Source organism: Tinamus guttatus, unplaced genomic scaffold (assembly GCF_059628265.1).
Source record: "Tinamus guttatus ecotype Peru unplaced genomic scaffold, ASM5962826v1 Tinamus_guttatus_pri_ptg000213l, whole genome shotgun sequence".
In the NCBI taxonomy this organism is placed as follows: Eukaryota; Metazoa; Chordata; class Aves; order Tinamiformes; family Tinamidae; genus Tinamus; species Tinamus guttatus.
The window spans coordinates 9,805,881-9,829,684 of record NW_028288747.1 but is presented as its reverse complement, the minus strand read 5'-3'; the positions used below and the strand labels follow the sequence as shown (position 1 = coordinate 9,829,684).

The window sequence follows — 23,804 nt, the reverse complement described above, 5'->3', positions numbered from 1 at the left end:
AAAAGCATGAGCAAGGAAGGTATGTGGTGGTTCTTTCTGCAAGAGCTGTGCAATACTCATAGCAGCTGAAACTCGGTACATGTGAACCAGATTATATACAAAGTAATTTCGTCTGCCATTGTAACAATGATTTTATTCATTTTTAGAAGATAATGACTAAGCTCTGTTTACTGTAAGTGGTATTTTCAGCTAAAGTTTGCAATCAATCAGTTGCCAGCCTTGGTGTCTAAACATTATTCTGTTACTTTATTTTTTTAGGTCATCTTAAAAGCTCCGCAGACAGAAACCCTCCACTAAGTCCACAGTCCTCTCTGGACAGTGAGTTAAGTGCTTCAGAGATGGATGAAGACTCTATTGGATCAAATTACAAGCTAAATGATGTTACAGATGTGCAAATTTTAGCACGAATGCAGGAAGAAAGTAAGTGCTCTGCATCAAATCAAGTGAGGCAATTGATTCTAACTGCAGTATCCTTCATCTATCAAAGGTTGATGGGTTGCATCCTTACATAACCTTCTACTAGCCCGAAGGATGTAGTGAGCACTTGTATGTTCTTCCAGGATATGGGCAAGTCAGTCTTGCAAAGACTTGAAGTAAATGGGAAGGTTTTTTGGAATAGGACTGATACCTAAATGTTACTAGGTTTGAGAACTAGACACCAGAGGAAAGAACAGAAGAATCCTTTAACCAAAGGAGGAAGAATGATGCATTAAGGGTCTAAGGAGAGGTAAGAAGTCAGGTACTACCCAGGAGACTTGCAAAGTTCTCCTGGAGAACTTTCCTGGTGGAGGCCAGGAAAGGCAGGCATTGGCTTAAAGGATGAGAAGGATGAGGAAAAGCCATATTTTGTAATGTCCTTTATGAACTGGCCCGTTTCTGTCTTAGTGGAAGCTTGAGAACAGGAAGGAAAGGATGAATGGTGAAGCATTCCTCGTGTGTCTGTTGGCACAGGTCGTGTACTGATGCAGCGTTCTCCTGCACTTCTGAGCAGTAACGCCAGAAGTGGGTTACTGTACAAGAAGTGTTGGTAGTTCTTGTACCACTGCTTTGGGGAGAGGAAGTTGCAATGTATAAGTTTTCTGTGGTAACAAGGGACAAAATAAATGCTGGGGAGAGTGGGAACTTGCACCAGGTAGTGTGTGCTAAAAGGATGGTGGTTAACACTAGGCTATTATCAATGGTCGTCTTTGGGCATGGGTGCTTCCTCCATGCAGTCTAGGCTTGTTGACATCAATGCTTACACCAGGATTTAAATCACCAAAATGTAAAGTTAACAGGGCAGAGAACAGAAGTTTCTTTTGACTTAGGTTTAGTAGAATCTTTATCTATCTCTGAGCCCTTCCAAAGTGCAGAACTGTCCTTTCAGTTGTATTCCAGTTTCTCCAGGGGTAGATAAACATGTAGCCTTTTTTTTTTTTTTTTAATGTTGTTAGAGGGTGATGTGATATCAAAGATGTGGCCTGTGCCGTGAGTTCTGGGGATCGGAGAAGGGAGGGCCGAGTAAACAATACAACTATCCTAGTTGCTGCTAAAGGAAAAGGAATGAGCTTGCCTGCAAACAGAGATTAACAGATAGCGGATAACTTCCTTGAGTATTAATCCAGTATAAATTTAATGCCTCAAATACAAGGAATTAGAATGAGGCAAATGTGGGTTCAAGAACTCGGAAGGTATTTGGGTGAGCTGCTGTTGGCTGCAAGCAGGTAACCAGTGTTTGTGCTCGCTGTTGCCAGGCCTCCGGCAAGAGTACGCAGCCAGCGCTTCCCGGCGTAGCTCGGGTTCTTCCTGCAACTCGACAAGACGAGGCACGTTCAGTGATCAGGAGCTCGATGCGCAGAGTCTGGAAGATGAAGAAGATGGCACGCATCACACGGTGCATCCTGCTGTTAGCAGGTTCTCACCATCACCTCGCAGCTCTCCCTGGCCTTCGCCAAAACAATCTCCGAGGAATTCACCTCGTTCCCGGTCGCCTGCTCGAAGCATAGAGTACAGTAGAGTATCTCCCCAACCTATGATTAGCCGTTTACAGCAACCTCGTCTCTCACTTCAAGGCCACCCTACAGATTTACAGACTAGCAGTGTCAAAAGTGAAGGTAAAAAGCTCTGTCTCAAATTCATTATGGAACTCTTAAAGTAGTTGTATAATGTCTGTAAAGAATTGAATTCAGTGCACAGGACTAAAACTATTTGCTTGTGTAATATCAACATTTAATCAAAGTTGTTTAGGGAAAAGCAGAGCAAGCAGTATGTAAGTTTTGCTGTGGAATCCTTGTAGTCAGATGAGCTGATGAGAATCTACTGTAATGTTAACCTGTCACTCTGGGTGTAATTCAGTTTTCCAGTGGCCAAACATACATCTGCGATAGGCAAATGTGTGAGAATCAAGCCTTAAAAATACTAGTTTCAAGCAGAGCCTAAGCAAACCCATTATTCACCAGTAGGGTCAGGCCATGCAGATCACAGCATAAAATGCAGAGGTAACTGTAACTGTAGTCAGGTAAAATAACATGTTGTGGCAATTTACACTGTATTAAATTGTTGAATTTGAGAGAACAGAATGCTCTTATATGGCAGTATAGGACTGTGAACTTGCTGAGCATGAACACGGCCTTAAAAATATTAATACTTTTTTCATGCCTCAGTTGGACATTTTAGATATAATAAAGCTGTACAAATGGCCCCTTTCTCCATCCATTCCCCCAAAAATGCAGGAAACTTGTACAGTACACTCTTGGAGCAGGATGATGTCATTCTGATAGGATTTTTTTCTTGCATTCACTTTGTACTGGTAGCAAGCCAGCATAAACTCTTTAAATGGGCTGAAATTTCACATGCGTATTGCCATTTTAAGAAATGTATTGTTCTCTGGCAGATATAATCTTGAATCATAGAATATACCGGCTGGATAGACGAGGGGAGAGCGGTGGATGTCGTCTATCTCGACTTCACCAAGGCTTTTGACACCGTCCCTCACAACATCCTCCTGGGCAAGCTCCGGAAGTGTGGGATGGATGAGTGCACAGTGAGGTGGATTAGGAACTGGCTGGATGGCAGGGCCCAGAGAGTGGTGATCAGCGGTGCAGAGTCTAGTTGGAGGCCTGTAGCTAGCGGTGTCTCCCAGGGGTCAGTCCTTGGTCCAGTCCTGTTCAATTTATTCATCAATGACCTGGATGAAGGCACAGAGTGCTCCCTCAGCAAGTTTGCTGATTATACGAAACTGGGAGGAGTAGCCGATACCCCAGAGGGCTGTGCTGCCATCCAGAGGGACCTGGACAGACAGGACAACTGGGCGGTGAAAAACCTCATGAAATTCAACAAGGCCAAGTGCAAGGTCCTGCACCTGGGGAGGAATAACCCCAGACACCAGTACAGGCTGGGGACTGACCTTGTGGAGAGCAGCTCTGCGGAGAAAGACCTGGGTGTCATGGTGGATGACAAGTTGACCATGAGGCAGCAGTGTGCCCTCGTGGCCAAGAAGGCCAATGGGATCCTGGGGTGCATTAAGAAGAGCATCTCTAGCAGGTCGAGGGAGGTGATCCTGCCCCTCTACTCAGCCCTGGTGAGGCCACATCTGGAGTATTGTGTCCAGTTCTGGGCCCCCCCAGTACAAGAGGGATGTGGAGCTGCTGGAGAGAGTCCAGCGCAGGGCCACAAGGATGATCAGGGGCCTGGAACATCTGCCCTATGAGGAGAGGCTGAGGGAGCTGGGCCTGTTCAGCCTGGAGAAGAGAAGGCTGAGAGGGGATCTAATCAGTGTATATAAATACCTCAAGGGAGGGAGTGCAGAGGACGGGGATGGTCTCTTTTCAGTGGTGGCCACTGATAGGACTAGAGGAAATGGCCGGAAACTGAAACATCAAAAATTCCATAGGAACTTAAGGAAAAATTTCTTAACAGTGAGGGTGACAGAGCACTGGAACAGGCTGCCCAGAGAGGTTGTGGAGTCTCCTTCTCTGGAGATCTTCCAAACCCGTTTGGATGCAGTCCTGTGCCACGTGCTCTAGGTGTCCCTGCATATGCAGGGGGGTTGGACTAGATGATCTCTAGAGGTCCCTTCCAACCCTAAGCATTCTATGATTCTATGATTCTAATATATGAAGTTTAGAAATAATATATATTTAGATTTTAATAATTCACCTCGGCTTTATTTTTTTAAAATTTTTTTCAGGTAAGCTGAATATAAAGTGTCTGCAGTAGAAACGATGTAGAAATGCTTTTTTTAATAGTTTTTCTCTTGGATTTCTTTTCCACTACTATAAATGGAAATGTTAGTAAAAAATATTGGTTAGAGGAGTCAGTGTGCTAGATTAAAACTTTTTGGGAAGCTGATCCTGCAAATTTAATTAGCTAATCAAGCAAATATTTGTATGGTCTGGCATAAGTCATCCAGTAATAGTGGCTTGTGGAAATTCCAGGTATATGGGAAAATGTGCAGCACAAAGTTAATGAGTTATATTGTGGTTTAGCTGAAAGTTCCTTTCCCATTCTAGGGTTCCTGAAAGTCTTAATGCATGGTAGGTGAGTTGCCCTAGGAATACCCGAGGAGGGAAGGGGTACCAAAATCTGGTGTCCTGTAGAACAGAGCGATCCAAACACAGTGTGGGATCATGTGTTTCTGAAATGCTTTAAGGCACTGCTCTTGCAGTGGGTTTTGCACAGCTGGGTGTTGCTTGTATATTCAAAGGGTTGATGCACCAACAGCGGGTGAGGTGGTGGTCTGGGAGTTGGTTTTTTTTTGTTTGTATGGTTTTTAGGTGTGGGTGGGTGTGTTTTTGTTTGTTTTTTCCACTAGAGGAAAATGTGAGTGTCCAAAACACTAGCAAATGTGATACAAACCAATTCAAGAAAGTATCTATGCAGGAATATTCAGGCTAGGAAGTCTCTTACTTTTATTTTCCTCTTTGGTGCTTGCACATAAGGGTACTTCTTCCCTGCATTCCTCTTCTGCACCAGGTTGGCTACTCATCCTGACAAACCATCTGCTCCCCTCTCCTATTCGGAGTCTGTCATCAGCCCAGTTCTCCATGGGTTGGAGATGCACCAAATATCATTTGGCTTGACAGAAATTCAATGGTGCCTTTTTATTTTCTGCAAGCAATGGCACAAAGGTTAGAAGCTCCTTAAAAAGCCAGTATTAGCTAAGCAGATACCCAAGTCATAGGTGAAATACCAAGTGAAACTGGCTGCTGCTTTCATTAGGGAATACTGTCGCAGAGTTTCTCCCTAAACGGGAGCCCATTCTTTGTTGTATCATATAGCTGACACTGGGTTTGGGCATTCCTAAAAACTAGAGAACTATTGTGTGTTTTTAAATTTTAATCTTTAGGCATGTATTCTGTATTTTAAGTTACTTTCTAGGTAAAGACTTTAAACTATGTGCAAGACTGCATATTTTGTTTGCCTATTCAATTCACATAACAGGAGTTTAAAAAAGAGAAACAAAATCTAGCTATGAAGTAGATGATCTAATTATTTAGAAATTCATTTGCAAAGCACTGTATGCTTGACTTTTTTACCACAGGTGAAAACTGTACATTCTTGCTTTATTAAATATTTTATATATGAAAATAATATATAACTCTATAGCTCAGATTATCTTGAATTAATGTAAAAAAAATATGCTTCACACTGCAGTAGATTTATGCAGACAATTTTATCACTTACATATTGAGTTTGTCCATGTTGAACTGCATGAATGTCTCTTGAATCAAATTACATGTTGTGGTATCTCTGTGTTGTTTCATCCAGAAAAACTAAGGCGTAGTCTTCCAAATCTATCCAGGACATCTAACATCCAAGCTGAGTCTGTGAAAAACAGCAGAAGTGACTCAAACTTCCAAGTGCCAAATGGAGGAATACCTCGCATTCAACCTCAAGCCTCAGCCAGTAAGTACCTTCAGTGGCACTCGTTATGTATTTCAGAATTAAGTAATGTTGCTGAGCTCTTCTCCAGTTTTATGGCAAAGAAACAACACCGTGCCACATTGGAGATGATAATCTTGATTTTTTTTTTGACATTTATTTGAAAATCTGTTTATTTGGTAGAAAACTCAGGTTTTGAGTACATGGAAGTATGTCTGTTCTCTTACAAATGTATTGTCAGTAATTTCCTAAAAGCACAGTGAAAGCACTATCCAGAGCATAAACACACTGGAGTTAGACATTTCAGAAGCCATTTATTCTCCTATTTTTTGTGATTTGCGGAGGGTATACTGATGAAATCTCCTGTCAAGCTCTCTAGAAACTTTGTACTTTTTAGTTTTTTTATGTAGAGAAAGCTTACCTGAAATCATTAATGCAAGTCCAACCCTTGTTTGCATTCTCTTTCTTTGTTTTTCACCGGGAAGTCGCATATTCAAATACAGACTTTTTTTTCAAGTGTCTGTATCAATAAATGTTTGTGTGAAACAAATTAGCCCAGTGCTGGGTTAATGCCTCATTTGTCCAGCAGTGAGCTAATAATATTAGAATGTTACTCATCTTGCATGTCTTCTTAAAACAGCCACCTGACCTTATTTTAAAAAAGGGCAAATGAAGCTCAAAGTATTCAGTGCTGCTTATATGTCATTATTGACAGTTCATAAATGTTTTTTGTTTTAGAACAAAAATTCAGATGTAATCTTAAACTTGACATTTTCAAGGGAAGAACACATTATGAGATTACTGTATGTAGAGACTTGAAATAGAAAAGTTCTATGATAAAGAATCATAATTTTTCCAAATATTTGACAAATATTTGAGGGAATTTGAGGGAAAATAATATTTTCGGATGAAACTAATTTTTTACCCATTGATAGTAAAGGTATACTTCACATGCATACTGGCATACCTGGCTGTTACTGCTTAATAGTCTTAAAACAGTGGGTTAATGCAACTAAAATCCAGTTGAAAATACAGCAAAAAGAAAAAAAAATAAAAGCAAAATAAAGAATACTGACCATTGTAAAAAGATTTTTGTCTTTGTAGTTCCTTAGACTGGATTTAAGGATCACATGGACCATCAAACCCTGGTGTGTAATACTGTAGGCAGAGAAGCTAGTGCGAGTGTGATAGGCCGTACGGGCTTCCCCGGCATCATTTCACCCTGCCCATTTCTTCCACTATCTTGGATGCTCCAAAAGGGGGATTTATAATTAAGTGCATGTGTGTAGTGTGTACAGGGCTGTCTTCTACTAGAAGACAGAACTGCACTTACAGAAGTTGGGTAGCAGCTCTCCAACTACATTACTTCTCTGATGGGAAGAATGATTAAATTGATGGGAAAGACAATGAAACAAGAATATTTCCTAAAAATCCATAGAAATTTTATTTGGGATTTTAAAATTGAGAACTGGTAGGAAAGAGCACAGAGTGCATTTTACTTGGCCAGAAGGCTATTTCCAATTTTAGCAGTGAATTCATAGTGAAATTTCACAGTAAGGTCAGGTAGCAGAAGTCTGAATGTTCAATGTTTAGTGAGTTACACTGATGGAGCCAATGTAGTTTGACTAACGTTTATACATATAAAGTTTTTTAATTGAAATCATGAAAATTATCAGGTAAATTTGTTTGCCTCTTATGGGATTTTTTCCCAAATGTGAACTACTGTAGAACAACTTACATTTAAATGTAAGTTAAGTATCATTAATGAAGCCCAGATTTCTAGCTTTTACAGTTTCCCTGCTCTTACAGATGTTTGTCAGAGTCTTGCTATTGACAATCGTAAAACGGTTTGTGTATCAAGTCAATGAGTAAGTATCTTTGCTTAGTCTGGATTTAAAAAAATGCAAAACTGTATATTGTATAAAAGTTTCTAGAATTCTGTCTTTTTGTATTGTACACTTTTTGTTTCATTGGTTTAATATTTTGTCACCTTGCACAAAGCGCTGTTAAACTGCGGCAGCATTTTGTTTTAATTTGGCGATGGTGTATGGGGTTCAGAGCTTCCTCCACGTAGCTGCTGGTTTTGCATGAGCTTCTCCTTGCAAGGATGCTGGCCTGCCACCCAAAGTCACTGCTCCTCTCCTTGTCCGAGATCTGCTGCTCATGATTTCCCTGCACATTTGCTGTGGCTGCAATCCTGAACTTGCTATGGGTGCTGGCATTCAAAAATGAGTTAGGAATCCAGTAAGTTTCTGAACAGGCAACTCCTCTTATGGTTACATAGGCAAATTGTACATGTTTGCTTGAAGAGTAGAGGGAAATATCATTTTAAATATTATGAAATATTATCAATATTATGAAGCTTAGAAGTATTACTGTAAAATGTGGAAACATAGCATTTTAAGTTTTAAGCTGTAATTTGGTTTTTAAAAGTCCAAATTCTCTTTTTAAATGGTTTCATTTGCTATACAGTCCAAAACAAATATTCTCCCAGAAATCATGACTTTTCATAGTAAGTATCTTTTTAAAAATGACTGAATTACATATTGCTTGTACTATTAAACTTTCAATGAATCTCTGGTTCTCCATGCTGCTACACAGAGCAGAATTTTTATGTAAAAAGTATTTCACCTTTAAGGATCGGAAGATACAGCAATAGTTGACTTGTGTTCTCCAAGGAATAGTTATCTTTGTTCTAAACTATCAAGTGCTGCTTCTGCGGGAGAACTCTTCCACATAGGTGCTGTGCCACACAGGTGGTACAAAGAAATTGTAATGCGTTTCCCGCACAGGTTTTGTAGTGGATTGAGTTTTTAATACTCTGGTACTTGCCTAGCACAGGGATATGCAATGCTAAGGCAAAGTTAAATGTAGTGCTTGGTCAGCTGTGGATTGCTCAGGCTGTTTGCCAAGAGAGGGCTGCTTAGCATGTGCAAAGTAAGAGACGGAAGGGCATGTTTGAGCAAAACAAGTACTTGAGTTTGGTTGATCTGGAATAAGTATAGTTATATTTATTCAGTATTGTACTTCAAGCACGTGCCGTTTGTGACAGGTAACATGATAGCTTGTGATGCAGCTTTGGAGCAGCAAGTCGTGTGGTAACGTTGCACTCCACGCTTGCCTCATCAGATGCATGTGTCCTCTGCACCGCCCCGGGTGCCCTGGCTCAAGTCCTTTTCAGGGAGGTAGGAATAGAGCCAGGGAGCTATCGAGAGCTCTTCTGCACTTTCCATTGAGAGGCAGGAATTTGATCATATATTTTCTAAATCATTACTACATCATTCCAGTTTTCTGACTTGCTGACACTGTGAATAATGATGGGGAAGAAACTTACTGCCATATACAGTAGCATATTTAAATCTAAGGGAATGAATTGGAGCAATCTAAATTCATGGCCATAAATATGAAGGAAGAAGCTGTTTTGGATTTTATGTGGTAAAGCAAAAACACTGCTTCAGTAAAAATGGTATTGTGGAATACTTGTGGGCAGAAACACAGCAGCCACTGGTGTGCTTCACTAAATTCCTTGAAGAAGGCTGGTTTGGGAATTGTGCTCCTTTTCCAACAGTTTGCTGCTTACAGGTGTGCCTTAGAAAGATGTTTATAGCAAGACCATGTGCCAGAAGCTGAGTAAGAACTGAATATATAAGAACTGCATATTGCCTCATGGTTTTGTCGCCAGCACAACCTGGTTGGTAGAAAGAATAATTTTTGTTTTTAATGGGCCTCAGGCAGCATGTTTATAAATGCTTTATTTGCTTTTTGCTGCCCAGTAAAAATAGTTGAGCTAATAATAATTAAGGTTAGAATTAATAGACCTAGTCATGTTTTCAGGATGAAGGTAAAACACGATACAGTTGTGTAACTCATAAATTTCTGCAAATTTTGAACCAACTGAAGGATGAGAATCACAGTGGTGATATATCAAGTTTAGAAAATAGGATTGATACCTACTTACTCCTCCTCCTATGTTCTTTATCAGGATATTCAGCAACTTGTTAGGCTTCCATGCTCAGGGGAAGGCGTTCTGCCCAGCTGTCCTCCCATCTTCCTTCCCTGTCAGTGTACGAGCGCTGGTGCTACCGCGTTGCGGTGCTGCTGGTGCGGAGCAGCCACTTCCCCAAGGCTTTGCGCAGGCAAAGCTCATTTCACTGACGCCTCTCTGCCCTCCCGCCTCGCGCGCGCGGCGCTGGGAATACGCTGAATCGATGCATTCCTTCTGGCCATAGGTAATTCTCCCTTTGCCAAGTTTCTGCAGCTCTTGGAATGCTGGCTTCCCTCTTGGAAATCTCTAGGCAGTAAAGTCATTTCAAAGCAGTGTCAGTCATTCAGCATTGCTATAAAGAAGACAGTGCAGAGGAACAACTAAAAACAGAAATAAAAAACAGTTTTTGGCATACCATCCGTGCTGGCAGCTCATGATCTTGGGGTTTGTGTCTTTTCACTTCAAATGTGATTTCTCTTCTATATGTTTCAGGAAAAGCACAGACTCCTCTTAAAGTTGCCTAAGTTTGCATTACTGAAAAATGCAATTTGTTTTTATATAGTGATCCTATTTAGACTAAGATCTGTGCTTTTGTACAGTGTTAGAATATTGATTGAAAACAAAGTTTAGTCTCAGTAGGTCAAATCTGACAGCTTAGTTTTCATCTTTTATCTAATCTTGCGTTCATATTGCTGTAGCATGTTTGCTGGGTGGCTTGTTCTCACTTTGGTGTATTAATTTTTTTTTGCATTTGTGGGTTTTTTGCCCTGCAAGAAGCTTCTTTACTCTTATAGAACCTGCACATTTTGCACTGCAAAACTTCTGACACGCTCCTTTTGTAACACTTTGCCATTAAGAGCAAGCACCGTTTAAAAAGGAAACAACTTCTCTTTCAGCATCGTAAGAGCTCTGCAAACTGTTGTGTTTTACTCACATTGTTCCTTGATGCTTTCGCAAGCGGATGCAGTTCTGAAATTCCCAGCAAATTTAGTTTTCTTATCTTTTTAGACAAATATAACACTTGTTGTCTTTCAACAGCTCTGCAAAGGCAGAAAAATTTGCCTCGTGCTGCCTTCAAAACCAAACAGTTTCTTCAAACTCCATCTACAAAAGGAGGTAATTAACTTGTGACCTCTTATAAAGCTCCAGCAAGTCTCAGATAACTGTTCACCTGTGTTAAATCACCCATGTCCTTCGTTAATGAAGACACTGTTGCATGTAGAGATTAACCAAGTGGATCTTGCTGTATCCAAGTATAACTTTTTGTATAAATATGAAAACATAGCCCTGCATCATTTAAAAAAAGATAGAACAATGCATCATTTAAAAAAAGATAAAACAAGGTATTAAGCATGATACTGATATGAAATCGAAGCCTTCTGAAGTCTTCCGTATTCACCAAGGCTGTATTTAGGTAGGAATATTTCTGATTGGAGTCTGCTTCTCTGAAGATCTTCCAGACCCGCCTGGATGCCACCCTGTGCCACGTGCTCTGGGTGTCCCTGCTGGAGCAGGGGGGTTGGACTAGATGATCTCTGGGGGTCCCTTCCAACCTCAACCATTCTGTGATTCTGTCATTGTAAGCTGCAGTTTGTAAAACAAGCCCCAAATTTCTGGCTTACAAAAAAGTTTATCCTTGAAGGGATTAGCCTAGAATGTCAGCTTGTTTTGCAAACACGTGCATGTGCTTGTGTTTTCTTTTTCCTCTCAGATCTGGAAGTTTATCTCTTAAGACACAGCATACTTTATTTTTTTTTTTTGTCAAGGAATTGGAGATTATGATAGATAGTATTCCAGGTTACCAATGGCTAAAGTTCATTTCCTTTTGAGAGGAAAATTAAATAGTCTGTAATCCAATTAAACAGATTTTAATTGATTTTTTTTAAATGAAGTTCTAGCAGCCTCATACATGATACATGATCTCTGTTTCACTACCAAGAAAAAGCAGATTCATGGTTTTGGTTTTGTGTAGGGAATTAATCGTGTTGTCTACTAGAATCTGCATGATCTCATTTTTAAGATATTTCCTTTCCAACTATTTTTAAGCTAGAAGTGTAATAGAGAATTACAAAAACCTTCATGCAGATGCTGCAAGTGGATCACAAAATGCATGCGCTGCTCTCGGTAGTATAACAGTGCTAACCTCAGTCAACTTTATGCTGTCTACGAAGTTCTATCCTGTCTTCTCCTTAAATAGCAAAATATAATGACGTTGAGACAAATGCCCAGGGCTAGGCACAAGTCTCGGACAGTCTTCAAAAATTTCTTGGCCATTGGAGAAAAGGTCTCTCAAAGTTCTCTGGGTAAGACCTACCTACCTCTCTATTCCTGCCCAGCGCTTCCTGTGCTGCTTTCCAAATGCTTTTGCTTTCATCTGGATGCTTAGAGAACTTACAAGCTCAACAGTCTAGCCTAGCGCTGTTGAAACCTGCTTTTTTTAAAAATTAACTTGTTTTTGAGTTTATATTATTTGTAGAGTTTTATTACAGCCAAGAGGATTATGAACAAGGTGTGTTGCACTGCCAGCTACACGTTTCTGTGTCTGGTTATGCTCACGGGTCCCTAAGAACAAGAACCCAGAGTGTCTCTTCCAGTTTTTTGCTCTTTTATAGTCCTTGATGTCTTGATTTTCTTGTTTCTGGACCAAGATTCTTATGGTTATAAAAGCATTATACAGTGCGAAAAACAACTTTTGTTTCAAAAGGGTAAATGACTGAACAGAATTGGTTTTAGATCCTTAAAGTGCTGTTTATTCCATAGTTTAATACCTTAACACACAGATTTGGGCAATATTTATCATCTTCTGTCAAACATACATTCAAATAACATAAATAATACCCTACCTCACTGTAATAGATTTGTTGAGGCTTATGTAGCAATGTAGTATCAGTCAGATAACAGAGCAGCTCATTTAATCCCGTTGTTTGACCTCATCTCTTCCTTCCTATCTGTCTGAATCACCTCCTAAGGATGGGAATGATAAAAAACCCACCTTGCAGTCAGTTCTGTTCTTGGAGAAGTGGTCAAGGCAGTCTGGCTTTGGGATGTGATCCAGGCGCCCGCATCCTCCTTTGAGGGGCGATTATCACCCTGCCTACGGCCAGGGACAGTGTTCTGAGAGAGTGGAAAACCTAAATGTCATCACTGCACCATGGCACGTGCTTTTATTATTGACAGAGATACTAATTATGCCTTGTTCTAGTTTGGTTTCTAAGGAGGTGGAGTTGTTTAATTTTGTTGAACAATCACTACAGGCTTTTATTAAACACATCAGTTCAGTAGTGCGTGCTGGGATAGAGTATTGGATAGGCTTATATAACATATATAGGCTTATATAACATATATAACTAAGGCAATACCTCATGTCTTGTCATCCTGTCTTAAATGTTAAACTGACTCTTATTAAGTATCCAATGACTCTTATTAAGTAAAAAACCAAACTGACTCTCATTAAGTATCCAAAACTGTTCTTGGACAGAATTCCTTGTGTAGGACAGAATTACGAGGCAGTCTGCCAGCAATCGCATCATGCAACAGCCTTGGCAATCACAGCACATTAGGAGACAATTCGTTCTTTTATGTCAAAGAATGAATGCAGTGCTCAAACATCTGCAATGCTGTGTTGACAGGAAACATTTTATGAACTGGTAATTCAAGTTGGAAATATGGTAAAATATGGTCAAGAGAAAACTGTAGAAAGGCCCAATTTGCTGGGTACTTGCACTGGAAAATGACAAAAGCTCTGCAGTTCTGAGTTTAATTATGCTCCGTACATAGAACGTTTTCTCTGTCGTGCCTCTAAGAGGGCACTGGGCCCTCAGCAGGCCTGAAGCTGAAGTGTCTTCAGTTTTCAGACACGAGCGCTGCGGTGTGGCGCAGCTGCGAGCTGCAGTGTGTGTTCCAGCCGGTGCAATAAGGAAAAGCAGCGTGATCAAAGCTCCCTGTGTTTAAGCTGCAGACTCGCTTGGCGGTTGTACAGATCTGCCTACAGCAGTGCTGCAGGCAATGTCACATTTCAACAAGCTCTAAGCAGGCTTAATCCTAGCAGGACTTCGCTGCTGTTCCTGTCCAGTCATTCTGCTATTACTGCTTTCCTTAATCCATCCTCTGGCTTGTCCCCAAGCTTTTTATTTTAAGGGCTTTTATTTCTTCTCCTCACCACTTACCAACTGTCATGTATTGCTGACATCTCTATCACCTGTCTCGTCAGCGCTGCCGCGAGCGGCTTCGTGCTCTGCTTGCTATTGCTGCTTCTCTGGGGAAAGGCCCTCTTGGAAAGGCACTCAGTCCCTCGAGGTTCTCCTCTACGAAAGCACCCATTAAACTTCCTATATATCCCCTGTCAGGAACGACTTCAAAATGCAACCTGAAAACTACCACTTCTGCGGCACCACGTTGGGGATATTATGTTTCTGTCATTACTATTATTTCATTACTAGTGGATCTAGCTTGTAAAGTGATGGTAAAAACTTTGTGAGGGACCATTCCTCTTGTTACAGCATCTGCCAGAGGGTTCAGCTTTGGTGGTTGTGTGAATAAGCTTGTTCGGTAGAGGAAGTAATAGTAAATAGTAATAGTTCATGTGGGTTCACTAAATGTAAATGATTTTGTGTGTTTTCCTGATTGAATTTATTGCCGGTGTCAGCTGTTACTGAATCACACGCCAAACGGTTTAAAAAGCTGGTGGCATTCAATTGAAGTATCAAGAAGATGGATTAGTTTATTCTGTTTAGTGATATGTTACATGTATTTTGAAAATATTTCTATTACTCATGAAGAAATGTGCTTAAGCTTTGGCTTTACTGTAAGACAGTTGTATGTTCTTTTTGTGAGTACCTTGCTGTGAAGATCAATTTTGTTGCTTATTGCTAGCTCTAATAAAAATCAGAAATGAATTCTTAGGTTATAATAAGACCCCTTGCTATTGCAGAAATAACATTGAGAAAAACATTCATACCCTATGAAACCTGTTAATGGAGTACATTTGTGTGTACACCTTGTATTAAGGGATTGCACAATGTGCTGTGTAGTAAGACTAAACTTATAAATGGAATTTTTCCTGGCATACAGGCTTTCCCAGAAAGGGCTTGTTAAACACCTGCATCTTTCTTACTATCTCTGCTATGAAATATTTAAATCAGGCATTAGTGGTACTGAAAATTCCGATAATCTCCATAAGAGGAAGATTGTGAATTGTTGTAGTTGGTCTGAAATTCACTGCTGTATCTTAACCCTTTTAGGGTTGGCTAGCCCTGTTTGTTTGTTTGTCTTCTCCTCTTCAGATGATCATTCCTGAACTTGATTGTAATATTAGGTGAATCTTAATTCAATGGATTTGGTTAAAAAGAAATCCACAGGAGAAACTAAAGATGCCCTGTTCACTAACAGTTTCATCATTGAAAGCGAATATGCAATTTGACTTTAATACTAAAGGAACATGGCACGCTAGAATTCTGTATCCTTGAATGTGTTCTTCTCAAGAGTGGGAATGCACTTCACAGGTGTCTTAAGATAAATTTCTCCTCAAAAAGTATATTCACCTCTTTTTTGACTTATTGGTCTTACATTGGCACATATTAGAGTCATATTGGCTCTATGATTAGAGCCTTACATATAAATCCTCATAAATACTCCCAGTAGACAAGTGGAGTGTTCAAGTTATGATAACGGAAACACCAAGAGCACATCTGAATTCCTGTTTCTCATTGCTGCTTGACTGGCTGTATTCCATTACACATTCCATACGGTTTGACTTTTCCCCTGAAGTCACTTCTGGCTTTTGAGCTGTCCGTTGCGCTGTAATTCCAGAGGGCAGTAACGCGTGTGTCTTCCTTTCCAGTACCTTCTCCGAGCAAGTTCCGCTCGCCGGCCGCGCCGTCGCCGCTGGCTCTCCGGCAGCCGCTGAAGGCGTTTGGTGCCGCCGAGGCGCCGCAGCCGGCGCCGCCGAGCCCGGCCGTGCCCAGGGCCGCGGGCCCCGCGGGCGGGATGCGGAGCGGCCTGCCCAGACCCAGCGCCCCTGCTCCCGGGGGCATCCCAGTGCCTCGCAGCAAACTTGCACAGCCCGTTCGCAGGTGGGTCTTTCCCGAGGGCATCTCCGGCTGGACTGCTCTCGGAGGGTCGCGTACGCTGTGTTTGTGCTGCTCGTTCCTGCAGCTGTTGTACGGTCCCCAGGTCTGGAGAAAAAAACGGAATCTAAGACTGCCATGTGAAGTGTTTACTCATGTTTCTAACATAGATTGAAGTGTAGCTGGCAGTGAAAACTCATTTATACCACTGAGAATCATGTATTGAAGTAAGAAATGTGTTCTTTTTAGTGCAGGTGTGATGCAGTGGCACCACAGTAGAACAGTTTCTCTCCTTGTGCAGCTAAAAAACTTTAAGAAGGAAAAGATTTTTAAGAATAGAGGAGGCATCTATAGCATTTTTTTAAACTTGACCTAAAAGTCAGGACAGTTAAATCGTAGGCAAAATGTGATGTTTCAGTTGAAAATACTCTGTGCAAGCATCCAGATGTAGAAGCTGCTTCATGGCAGTGTTCTGGAAAACAAGGTCAAGACACCGAGTATTAAAGAGGAAGGCCACATAGTTTGTCTTTGGGAGAATCAGAAAGAAGCAATGCACAAATTCAGAGTCTGTGCTCTTAATGCCATTGGAGGTAGTGCTAGTGTAGACCTCTCACTGAAGGGGTCCCATGAAAGCCAGCTGTCATCCAAGGAAGGAATAGTGAGGACACAGCCACCTGTGAGTAAGAATCCCATGAATGAAAGGATAAAACATTGGTCTTCAGTATCATGATGGACAAAACAGACCCAACAAGGTGGAGAAGTTATGTTCTGTAAAGAGCGTCAGACAGGGGAGTAATAAATGACTGTCATAGTAGTGACTGCCTTGCACTATGTATGAATCTGAAAGTTGGTGTCACATAAAGGAGTTGTTTCTGACAAAATTCTTACAACTAATGAACTGGAGTTGTCCTGATCACAACAAATCTTAGTTTCACTTAGTAAACATACACAACTGTATTTTGGAAAGGTTATGCGCACGGTGTAATGCGGTGCCTGCAGACTCTTAAAGATTTTTGACATAAGTAAAATGCCATACTAAAAACAAGGACTTCCCTGTTCCTGCATCACAGGAAAACTTCTATGGCTGTTTCTAAATATCAGGTGATTAAATCTGTATCCTCATAGAGGACAACAGTGAAAAGTTTTCTGTTTATATATGATGTTTGTCTGATGCTGAAGTTAATTGTCAAAATATAGTACATATATTTTACACTAGAGATAGCTTGGTGTTTATGTTGAGAAAAAACGTATTGCAGAAAGGCAAAAGAATAAAGTGCGTGTTTTGGTGATTAATAGAATTCTCGGGTATTGTAGATGGAGCCTTGAGCATTTAAGTGTGAAACTGAAGTCTCGTTTTGTTATAGATCATTGCCTGCTCCCAAAACCTATGGCAACGTGAAAGATGAGAGTTGGAAAGATGGCTGCTACTGAACTGCAACGTTCCAGTGCTCATGGATGCTTCCCCCCCAGGCTAAAAGACAGCTTGATTCTACAGACTGTTCAGATGTGACTTTGGGGATTTGTAAAAATCCCAGACCTCTCTGTCTCTAATTAGCACAAACTGGCAGAGATTATAAAGCAGCACTTTAATGACATCTAACATCAGATGTTTGGTGTTCATACAATCGCTTTTACATGAAATGGCTATCAGTTCTGTTGGATTTTTTTTTCCTTGCTTGCTAAGAGCGTATCAATTTGAGCATTTATGACAGTGGCCAATGTCTGGGCAAACACCTAACGAATGCCAAAGAAATGCCCATCTTGAAAAGCAGCAAGTATAACAGCCGACTTACGTGTCCAAAAGTTCAGCCTATTTTAATTCAGCAGAAAGATTGGTGAATATGTACAACTGCAGTAACAAGACTGTGTTGATCAGAGCTAATATTCTGATTGCAGACTGCTACAGTGCTAGTGGAACATTGACTTTAAGAATTGTATAAGATGCTTGTTGGGGAAAGTGGTACGTACATCCTTTGGAAGGAATCAAATGTCACTCTGGAGGACGAAGCAGAACAGTAAATAGTAGTCATGGTTTTTTTATCAGTAAAGGTTGGAATGTAGCAGACATACACAAATGCAATAGTATTGATTGCATCTTTCCTAGGTTGATTTGATACATCAGTTTTACGTGCTCTTATGAGTTTGGTTGCCAAAAGGGCTTCTCAGTTGTACAATCTCTCTAAACCTTCACGTTCCTTGCTCAGGAAAGATGGCCTTTGCTATTGTAGCCACATTTTTAACACATGGCTTGCTCTTTGGGGAAAACTTTTTTTACAGCAGGTTTCCTTAAAAAGGAAAGAGCAAGTAGTACTATTAATTTGTTCTGATACCATATACTTCTGATACCACTATGCTTACAGCCCGGAACACAGCTGTAAATGCTGATAGTTAATGAGAAGGAAACACAACTATGCACTTGTAACATACAAATTCCAAGGTAATGAGTTGTACTCTTGATGCCAAATGATATTCATTTAGGTGATGTTCCATGGTATGAGGGAGTTTTCTGTATCCTGTGTTTTTTTTTTTTTTTTTTTTTACTTTCATTCATTTCTTAAATTGGTTTATTTTAAATTGTAAATATTTTTACAGAAGTTATTGCCCATGTAAGTGTGTTTAAATATGTATTTTGCCTTACATATGTGTATCTTACATTACTGGCAACAGTATGAAACCTGCAACATCTGTTTACAAATTATTAAATTCCTCTGGTGGCTTTTACTTATTCCAGCACATCCTGGTCAGAAGAAGTTGTTCATATGACGAGCATTTGAACCATTTCTGTTTTAGAAGACGTCATGCAAACATTTGTAAAGTTGTTTTGGGTGGGAAGAAGTACAGGGAAGGGAAGGATTTTGTCTGGAGCTTTTTCAGTATTTTGGACGTACGGTTGATGAAGCAGCAGAAGGTGAACGTAGTCCTTTGTGCAGTGACTGAGAGTCACTAGAGGGTGGGCTGGGTGGTAGGCAGCCTTCAACCCCTAGGATCAGAGCTGTGAACTGCTCGGATTCCCACCACTAGGAGGAAAACTAGCTCACAGATTCTAGCACTTGAATTTTAGGCCAGCATTAGCCTATCCCTGGGTGAACAGCCATGCAATACTGCTTGAGTTGGAAGAAGCCAAAGGAGGAGGAGAAGAGACTACCTAGCAGCTCGGATTCCCCAGCAGCTGGAGGCAGACTCGGGCCCGACCAGGGCCTCCCCTCTCCACACAGATGGTGCTGAGACTCGAACCAGGGATCAGGTGGCTGCAGTGCAGCGAGCTGGGCAGAGGCAGAGATCCTACCTGCTGCCCGTAGAGCAGCCCGTGCCGTTAGTCCAGCCCTGCAGCCCTTTTTGGCCCGGGTAATGGCTGTCAGTTAGTAAACATCTCATGCAACGCAGAAGAAAGGACTAGATCAAATGTACCTGTTCTCATTAAAGTCCAAATTTTAAGATTTTGGCATTTTACAAAGCAGTGCTGCAGTCTTCATTGAAAATAGGCAAATTGTAATCGGTGGATTCTTTAAACAATGAACACTTAAATTTGGAAAGTCAGTTTTCATTAAGATATTGGGGGTTTACCATGGCTGCATCAAATTGTGTTTCCTTAAGTAATTCATCGCTTGGATAAGTCGATCTCAACTTTCTCAACTTCTGTAAGTTCTTTTCTCTGCTCTCCTACTCCCCTGAAACATGTTAACAACTTCCTGAAAAGAGAAACTGTCTGTTTACTAGAAAGCCTTGGTGCATTACCAGTTTGTTGATATCAGGAAATCGTGGGGCTCCATGTTTAGAGACATACTGCAGAAGTGTGGAAATATGGGTTTGATAAACTAGTGCCTATGATTTACTTAACTTATGTTTGATATAGTAGTAAGGGTTTTATGAATGTGGATTACTTTTTGTGCCAACAGCTCGGAATTGTTGTATGTGTGTAGGCAGAAAGACTTGTTCTGCTTCCAAAGTTATTTAATTTTTTGTGTTTGAATGTTTTTGTAAGTGTTAAAAGTGTAAAATATATATATAAAATATTCTTACCATAAAACACTTCCTGGGTCATTATTTTTATAACAAACATTTTTTTTAAAAAAAAAAAAGCTTTAGAATTTGAGAAAAGCTTTTGTTTTGTTTAAGAACTGTGTCAAACTGCCTGAATTCTTGCGTGTATTTACTTACTGACAATTTCAGGGTTCCAGGAGTTGGTGAGCTCTCTTACTGACCCTGTAATGCATAAATGGAGTCTAACACTGTCTTTGGTTCAAATCTCCAGGACACATTCTGCCTTTCATTTTTAGAATTTATTCCTGCTTCAAACCACTGAGTGAAACATTTTTCATTTTTAATATTCTGGGATTCTTTCTTACCCAGATAACTGAACAACATCAAACTAGCCAGCAAGCCTTCCTTGAACTGTTTGGTGTAACTTTTATCTATTTTCAAAAATGAATGCCTTTATCTTTTGATGGACAACAGGAAGCCTTGAATATTTTTTTAGGAACAGTGTGTGGCCAGCGACTCTCCTTAGCCACTGCTTTGTACACACATTTTCTTCCAAGCAATATTTTATGCTTTTACTGCTGTATTCTTTTTTTGTTGCCTGTTTTGACTCTTGCACATATAAGAATCTTGAAAGAGGGAACTTTCTATAATCCCCATTTTTGCTACAAAGCAACCTGTGCAGCAGTCTGTATGTTCTGCCCCACATGGTCTGAATCATCCTCGGGATTAAAGCTGGCGTTGCTGCTTTTATCACTGCCGCAGGTTGCAAATAAACTTCTCGGTTCTGAGATCTTGAACACTTTGCAGTAAGATGAGTGGAATTACTAACAAGCTCTTTGCAAGTTTATTTAAATGCAGGTCATTAGAGTGGAGATGCTACATAACAATTTTGTAACAGTAGTTGAGATGTGATGGGTATGGGAAGCCTGTTGCTCTGATGCGAATACCACCTTTTTATCATGTTGGCATTGATATAGCTAAACTAAACTTGCTTCTATTTGGTGTGTTACTGTTAAATGTATTTAATAAAATTTAACCACTGAGGTTCATTGTTAATTATTTATCCCATTCATACTATTTTTACATTATGTATTTATTTTAGTGTCATCCCCTATTTAGAATTTAAGTCAGCAGATAGAGATGTTTCACCCTGTCTAGCCAGCCTGCTCCTATAGAGCCAGCTCTTCTAAAATCTGATCCACTGCACCTTCCCTCATGACTTTTATTTTAGCTCAGCAGTCAAGTAATTTTCTGAAAATAAGGAGCAGTGTCAAAAATCACAGGCAAGTCAATGCCCTTTCCTGATTTTCTTTTAGCCAATTTTTGCAACAAATTTTTCTGTGTGAAATTATTATATATAGTTAGGATCATGATATGCCAAGACTCTGGGACAGAAAAGACCATTTCTGCAGTTCCCCTCTTTTGACAGAAAATGAGTGATGGTTCCTTTGCATTTGCCTGGGGAGGAATAACACCAGGCACCATACAGATTTCCAGCAGTTCCCCAACTGCTGGAAAGCAGCTCCACAGACAGGGATTTTGAAGTCCTGGTTGACAACAGGTTAACCATGAGGCAGCACTGTGCCCTCGTGGCCAAGAAGGCCAATGGGATCCTGGCTGCATCAGGAGGAGCGTTGCCAGCAGGTCGAGGGAGGGGATCCTCCCCCTCTGCTCAGCTCTGGTGAGGCTGCACATGGAGTATTGGGTGCAGCTCTGGACTCCCCAGTGCGAGAAGGACATTGAGCTTCTAGAGAGGGTGCAGCACACAGCCACGAAGATCATTAAGGGCCTGCAGCATCTATTGTATGAGGACAGACTAAGCGAGCTGGGCCTGTTTAGTCTGGAGAAGAGAAGGCCAAGAGGAGATTTGATCAATGTGTTCAAGTACCTGAGGGGTGATTGTAGGGAGGATGGGGCCAGCCTCTTCTCTGTGGTGGCCAGCAACAGGGCAAGGGGTAACAAGCGTAAGTTGAAACATGGGAAGCTCCATCTCCATGTGAGGAAGAACTTCTTTACTGTGAGCCCTGGAACAGGCTGCCCAGAGAGGCTGTGGAGTCTCCTTCTCTGGAGATCTTCCAAACCCGCCTGGATGGCGGCACCCTGTGCCACGTGCTCTGGGTGTCCCTGCTGGAGCAGGGGGTTGGACTAGATGATCTCTAGAGGTCCCTTCCAACCTCAACCATTCTGTGATTTGCTATATTAGTGGTAGGTCATGTTTTACTTGATAGTGCACTACCATCTATGAGGCTAACTGCAGTGCTGAAGCAAAAGAACCGGTGAGTGTGTGAGAGTATGGAGACAGAATGCTGCTTATGCTGCCCCAGTCTTTGTGTGGCTGCAGAGCACCCTGTCTTCATAATTTAAAACCAATCCTTGAATTCTTTTTCTGAGAAAGAAAAACAGATTGTGGCAAGCTTGTTGAATACAATGATGCAACTTTTAGTTCTGCCTCTTTTGCTCCGTAAAGATGCAGCATACTGGGGTAATTTTTTTAGTTTTTTTTCAGTAAAACAACTACAGCATGAGGTTGCTTTGATTAAACAGTGCGTACAACCCTCAGGGTGCCTGGCACGAACCCTGGGCATTTCTAGTACCAGCCTGACCCCTACAGGGAGCATCTCCTCTCTGCCTTCAGCGAGGGGAGGACGCGGCTGCTTGGGGGCTCTCCAGAGCCAGTGCTCGTTTTACAGCAGCACTTGGCAGTAATAAAGATACATTCTGTCCAGAAGTCTTTTATTAATTCCCGAGTTACTACAGCTCTGGGTGAAGACTTGAAAGGAGCAAAAACTCCTTTAGGTTCATTTTCCTTGGAATTGTTTTATTTTCAGGGCTGGTGGGTCAGACAGTTGGGCTGCCCTTCACTGTCCTCTTTTGTGTCTACGTAGAGGACACACAATGTAGAGGACACACAGTGTGGCCGTATGGATTAAGCACAGGTCTTTGGAAGGAACAGCAAAATGAGCAAAATGATTTTTCTCCTTAATGCACTATGTGAACCTGTTAGAAACAGGGATTTTTTTTTTTTTTAAAAAAAGAACAAAAAAAGGAAAAGTATTTCTAAAACTTTTTTTTTTCTTTAAAAGTTCTTTGAACAGAATGTGGTGGTAACAATGAGATTCTGTATGTGGGGTTTTGTCATCCCATGAGACAGAAAGCTGACTTAGATCCTTTCTAAGGTTTTGAGACTAAACAGGAGCTGAGTTCCTCTCATTAACTTACATGTAGGTAATAACTCCATTTTCTATTGCAAAATATGTTTAAAATTTTACAAATGTAAAGCCTACAGGAGAATGGGTTGTGATGCCTTTTCTCCTAGTGTGCTTGGCATTCAGTGCTTCATTAAAGTCTCCCTGAGAGACTTTGTCCCAGCAAGTGACATTCAAAAAATGAACACCCTGGATGCAAGTGGTAGGTGTGCTGTACTGAGATGGTGACTGCGGTGGCCTTCCCGGATTTTACTCAACTTCCACTGTATTCCGCATCGTGGGCAGGGCTAAACAGTGAATTCCTCTACTTTCTGTTAGAATCAAAGGATCATAAATCATTGCAGTGGGAAAAGAAACTCAAGATCATCGAGTCCAACTGTAAGCCCCTCAACACCATGCCTGCTAAACCACATCCCTAAGCACCTCATCTACACGTTTCTTGAACACTGCCAGGGACGGTGATGCCACCACTTCCCTGGGCAGCCTGTTCCAGTGCTTCACCACCCTTCCCATGTAGAAATTCTTCCTGATGTGTAACCTGAACTGCCCTTGGCACAACTTGAGGCCATTTCCTCTTGTCTTAGCAGTAGTTATTCTGGAGAAGAGATCGACGTCCCCCCTCACCACTACAGCCTCCTTTCAGGTAGTTGAAGAGAGCGGTAAGGTCTCCCTGGATCCTCCTCCAGACTAAGTAGCCCCAACTCC

At 41.1% G+C, this 23,804-nt stretch overlaps 1 protein-coding gene across 2 annotated transcripts in view; it reads left to right on the top strand.

The window, feature by feature from the left end:
* SLAIN2 (SLAIN family member 2) overlaps window positions 1–18,762 on the top strand; it is a 32,043-nt gene extending 13,281 nt beyond the window's left edge. The window contains exons 4-9 of one of the 2 annotated variants that reach the window (XM_088524717.1): window positions 259–420; window positions 1,734–2,093; window positions 5,749–5,886; window positions 10,886–10,963; window positions 15,687–15,918; window positions 17,277–18,762. In XM_088524717.1, coding sequence (XP_088380843.1) covers window positions 259–420; window positions 1,734–2,093; window positions 5,749–5,886; window positions 10,886–10,963; window positions 15,687–15,918; window positions 17,277–17,343 — 1,037 coding nt within the window. In that variant the 3' untranslated portion in view covers window positions 17,344–18,762. The remainder of the gene's footprint in view (window positions 1–258; window positions 421–1,733; window positions 2,094–5,748; window positions 5,887–10,885; window positions 10,964–15,686; window positions 15,919–17,276) is intronic. The other variant, XM_088524718.1, reaches the window with a different exon arrangement.
* Window positions 18,763–23,804: the final 5,042 nt, after the last annotated feature.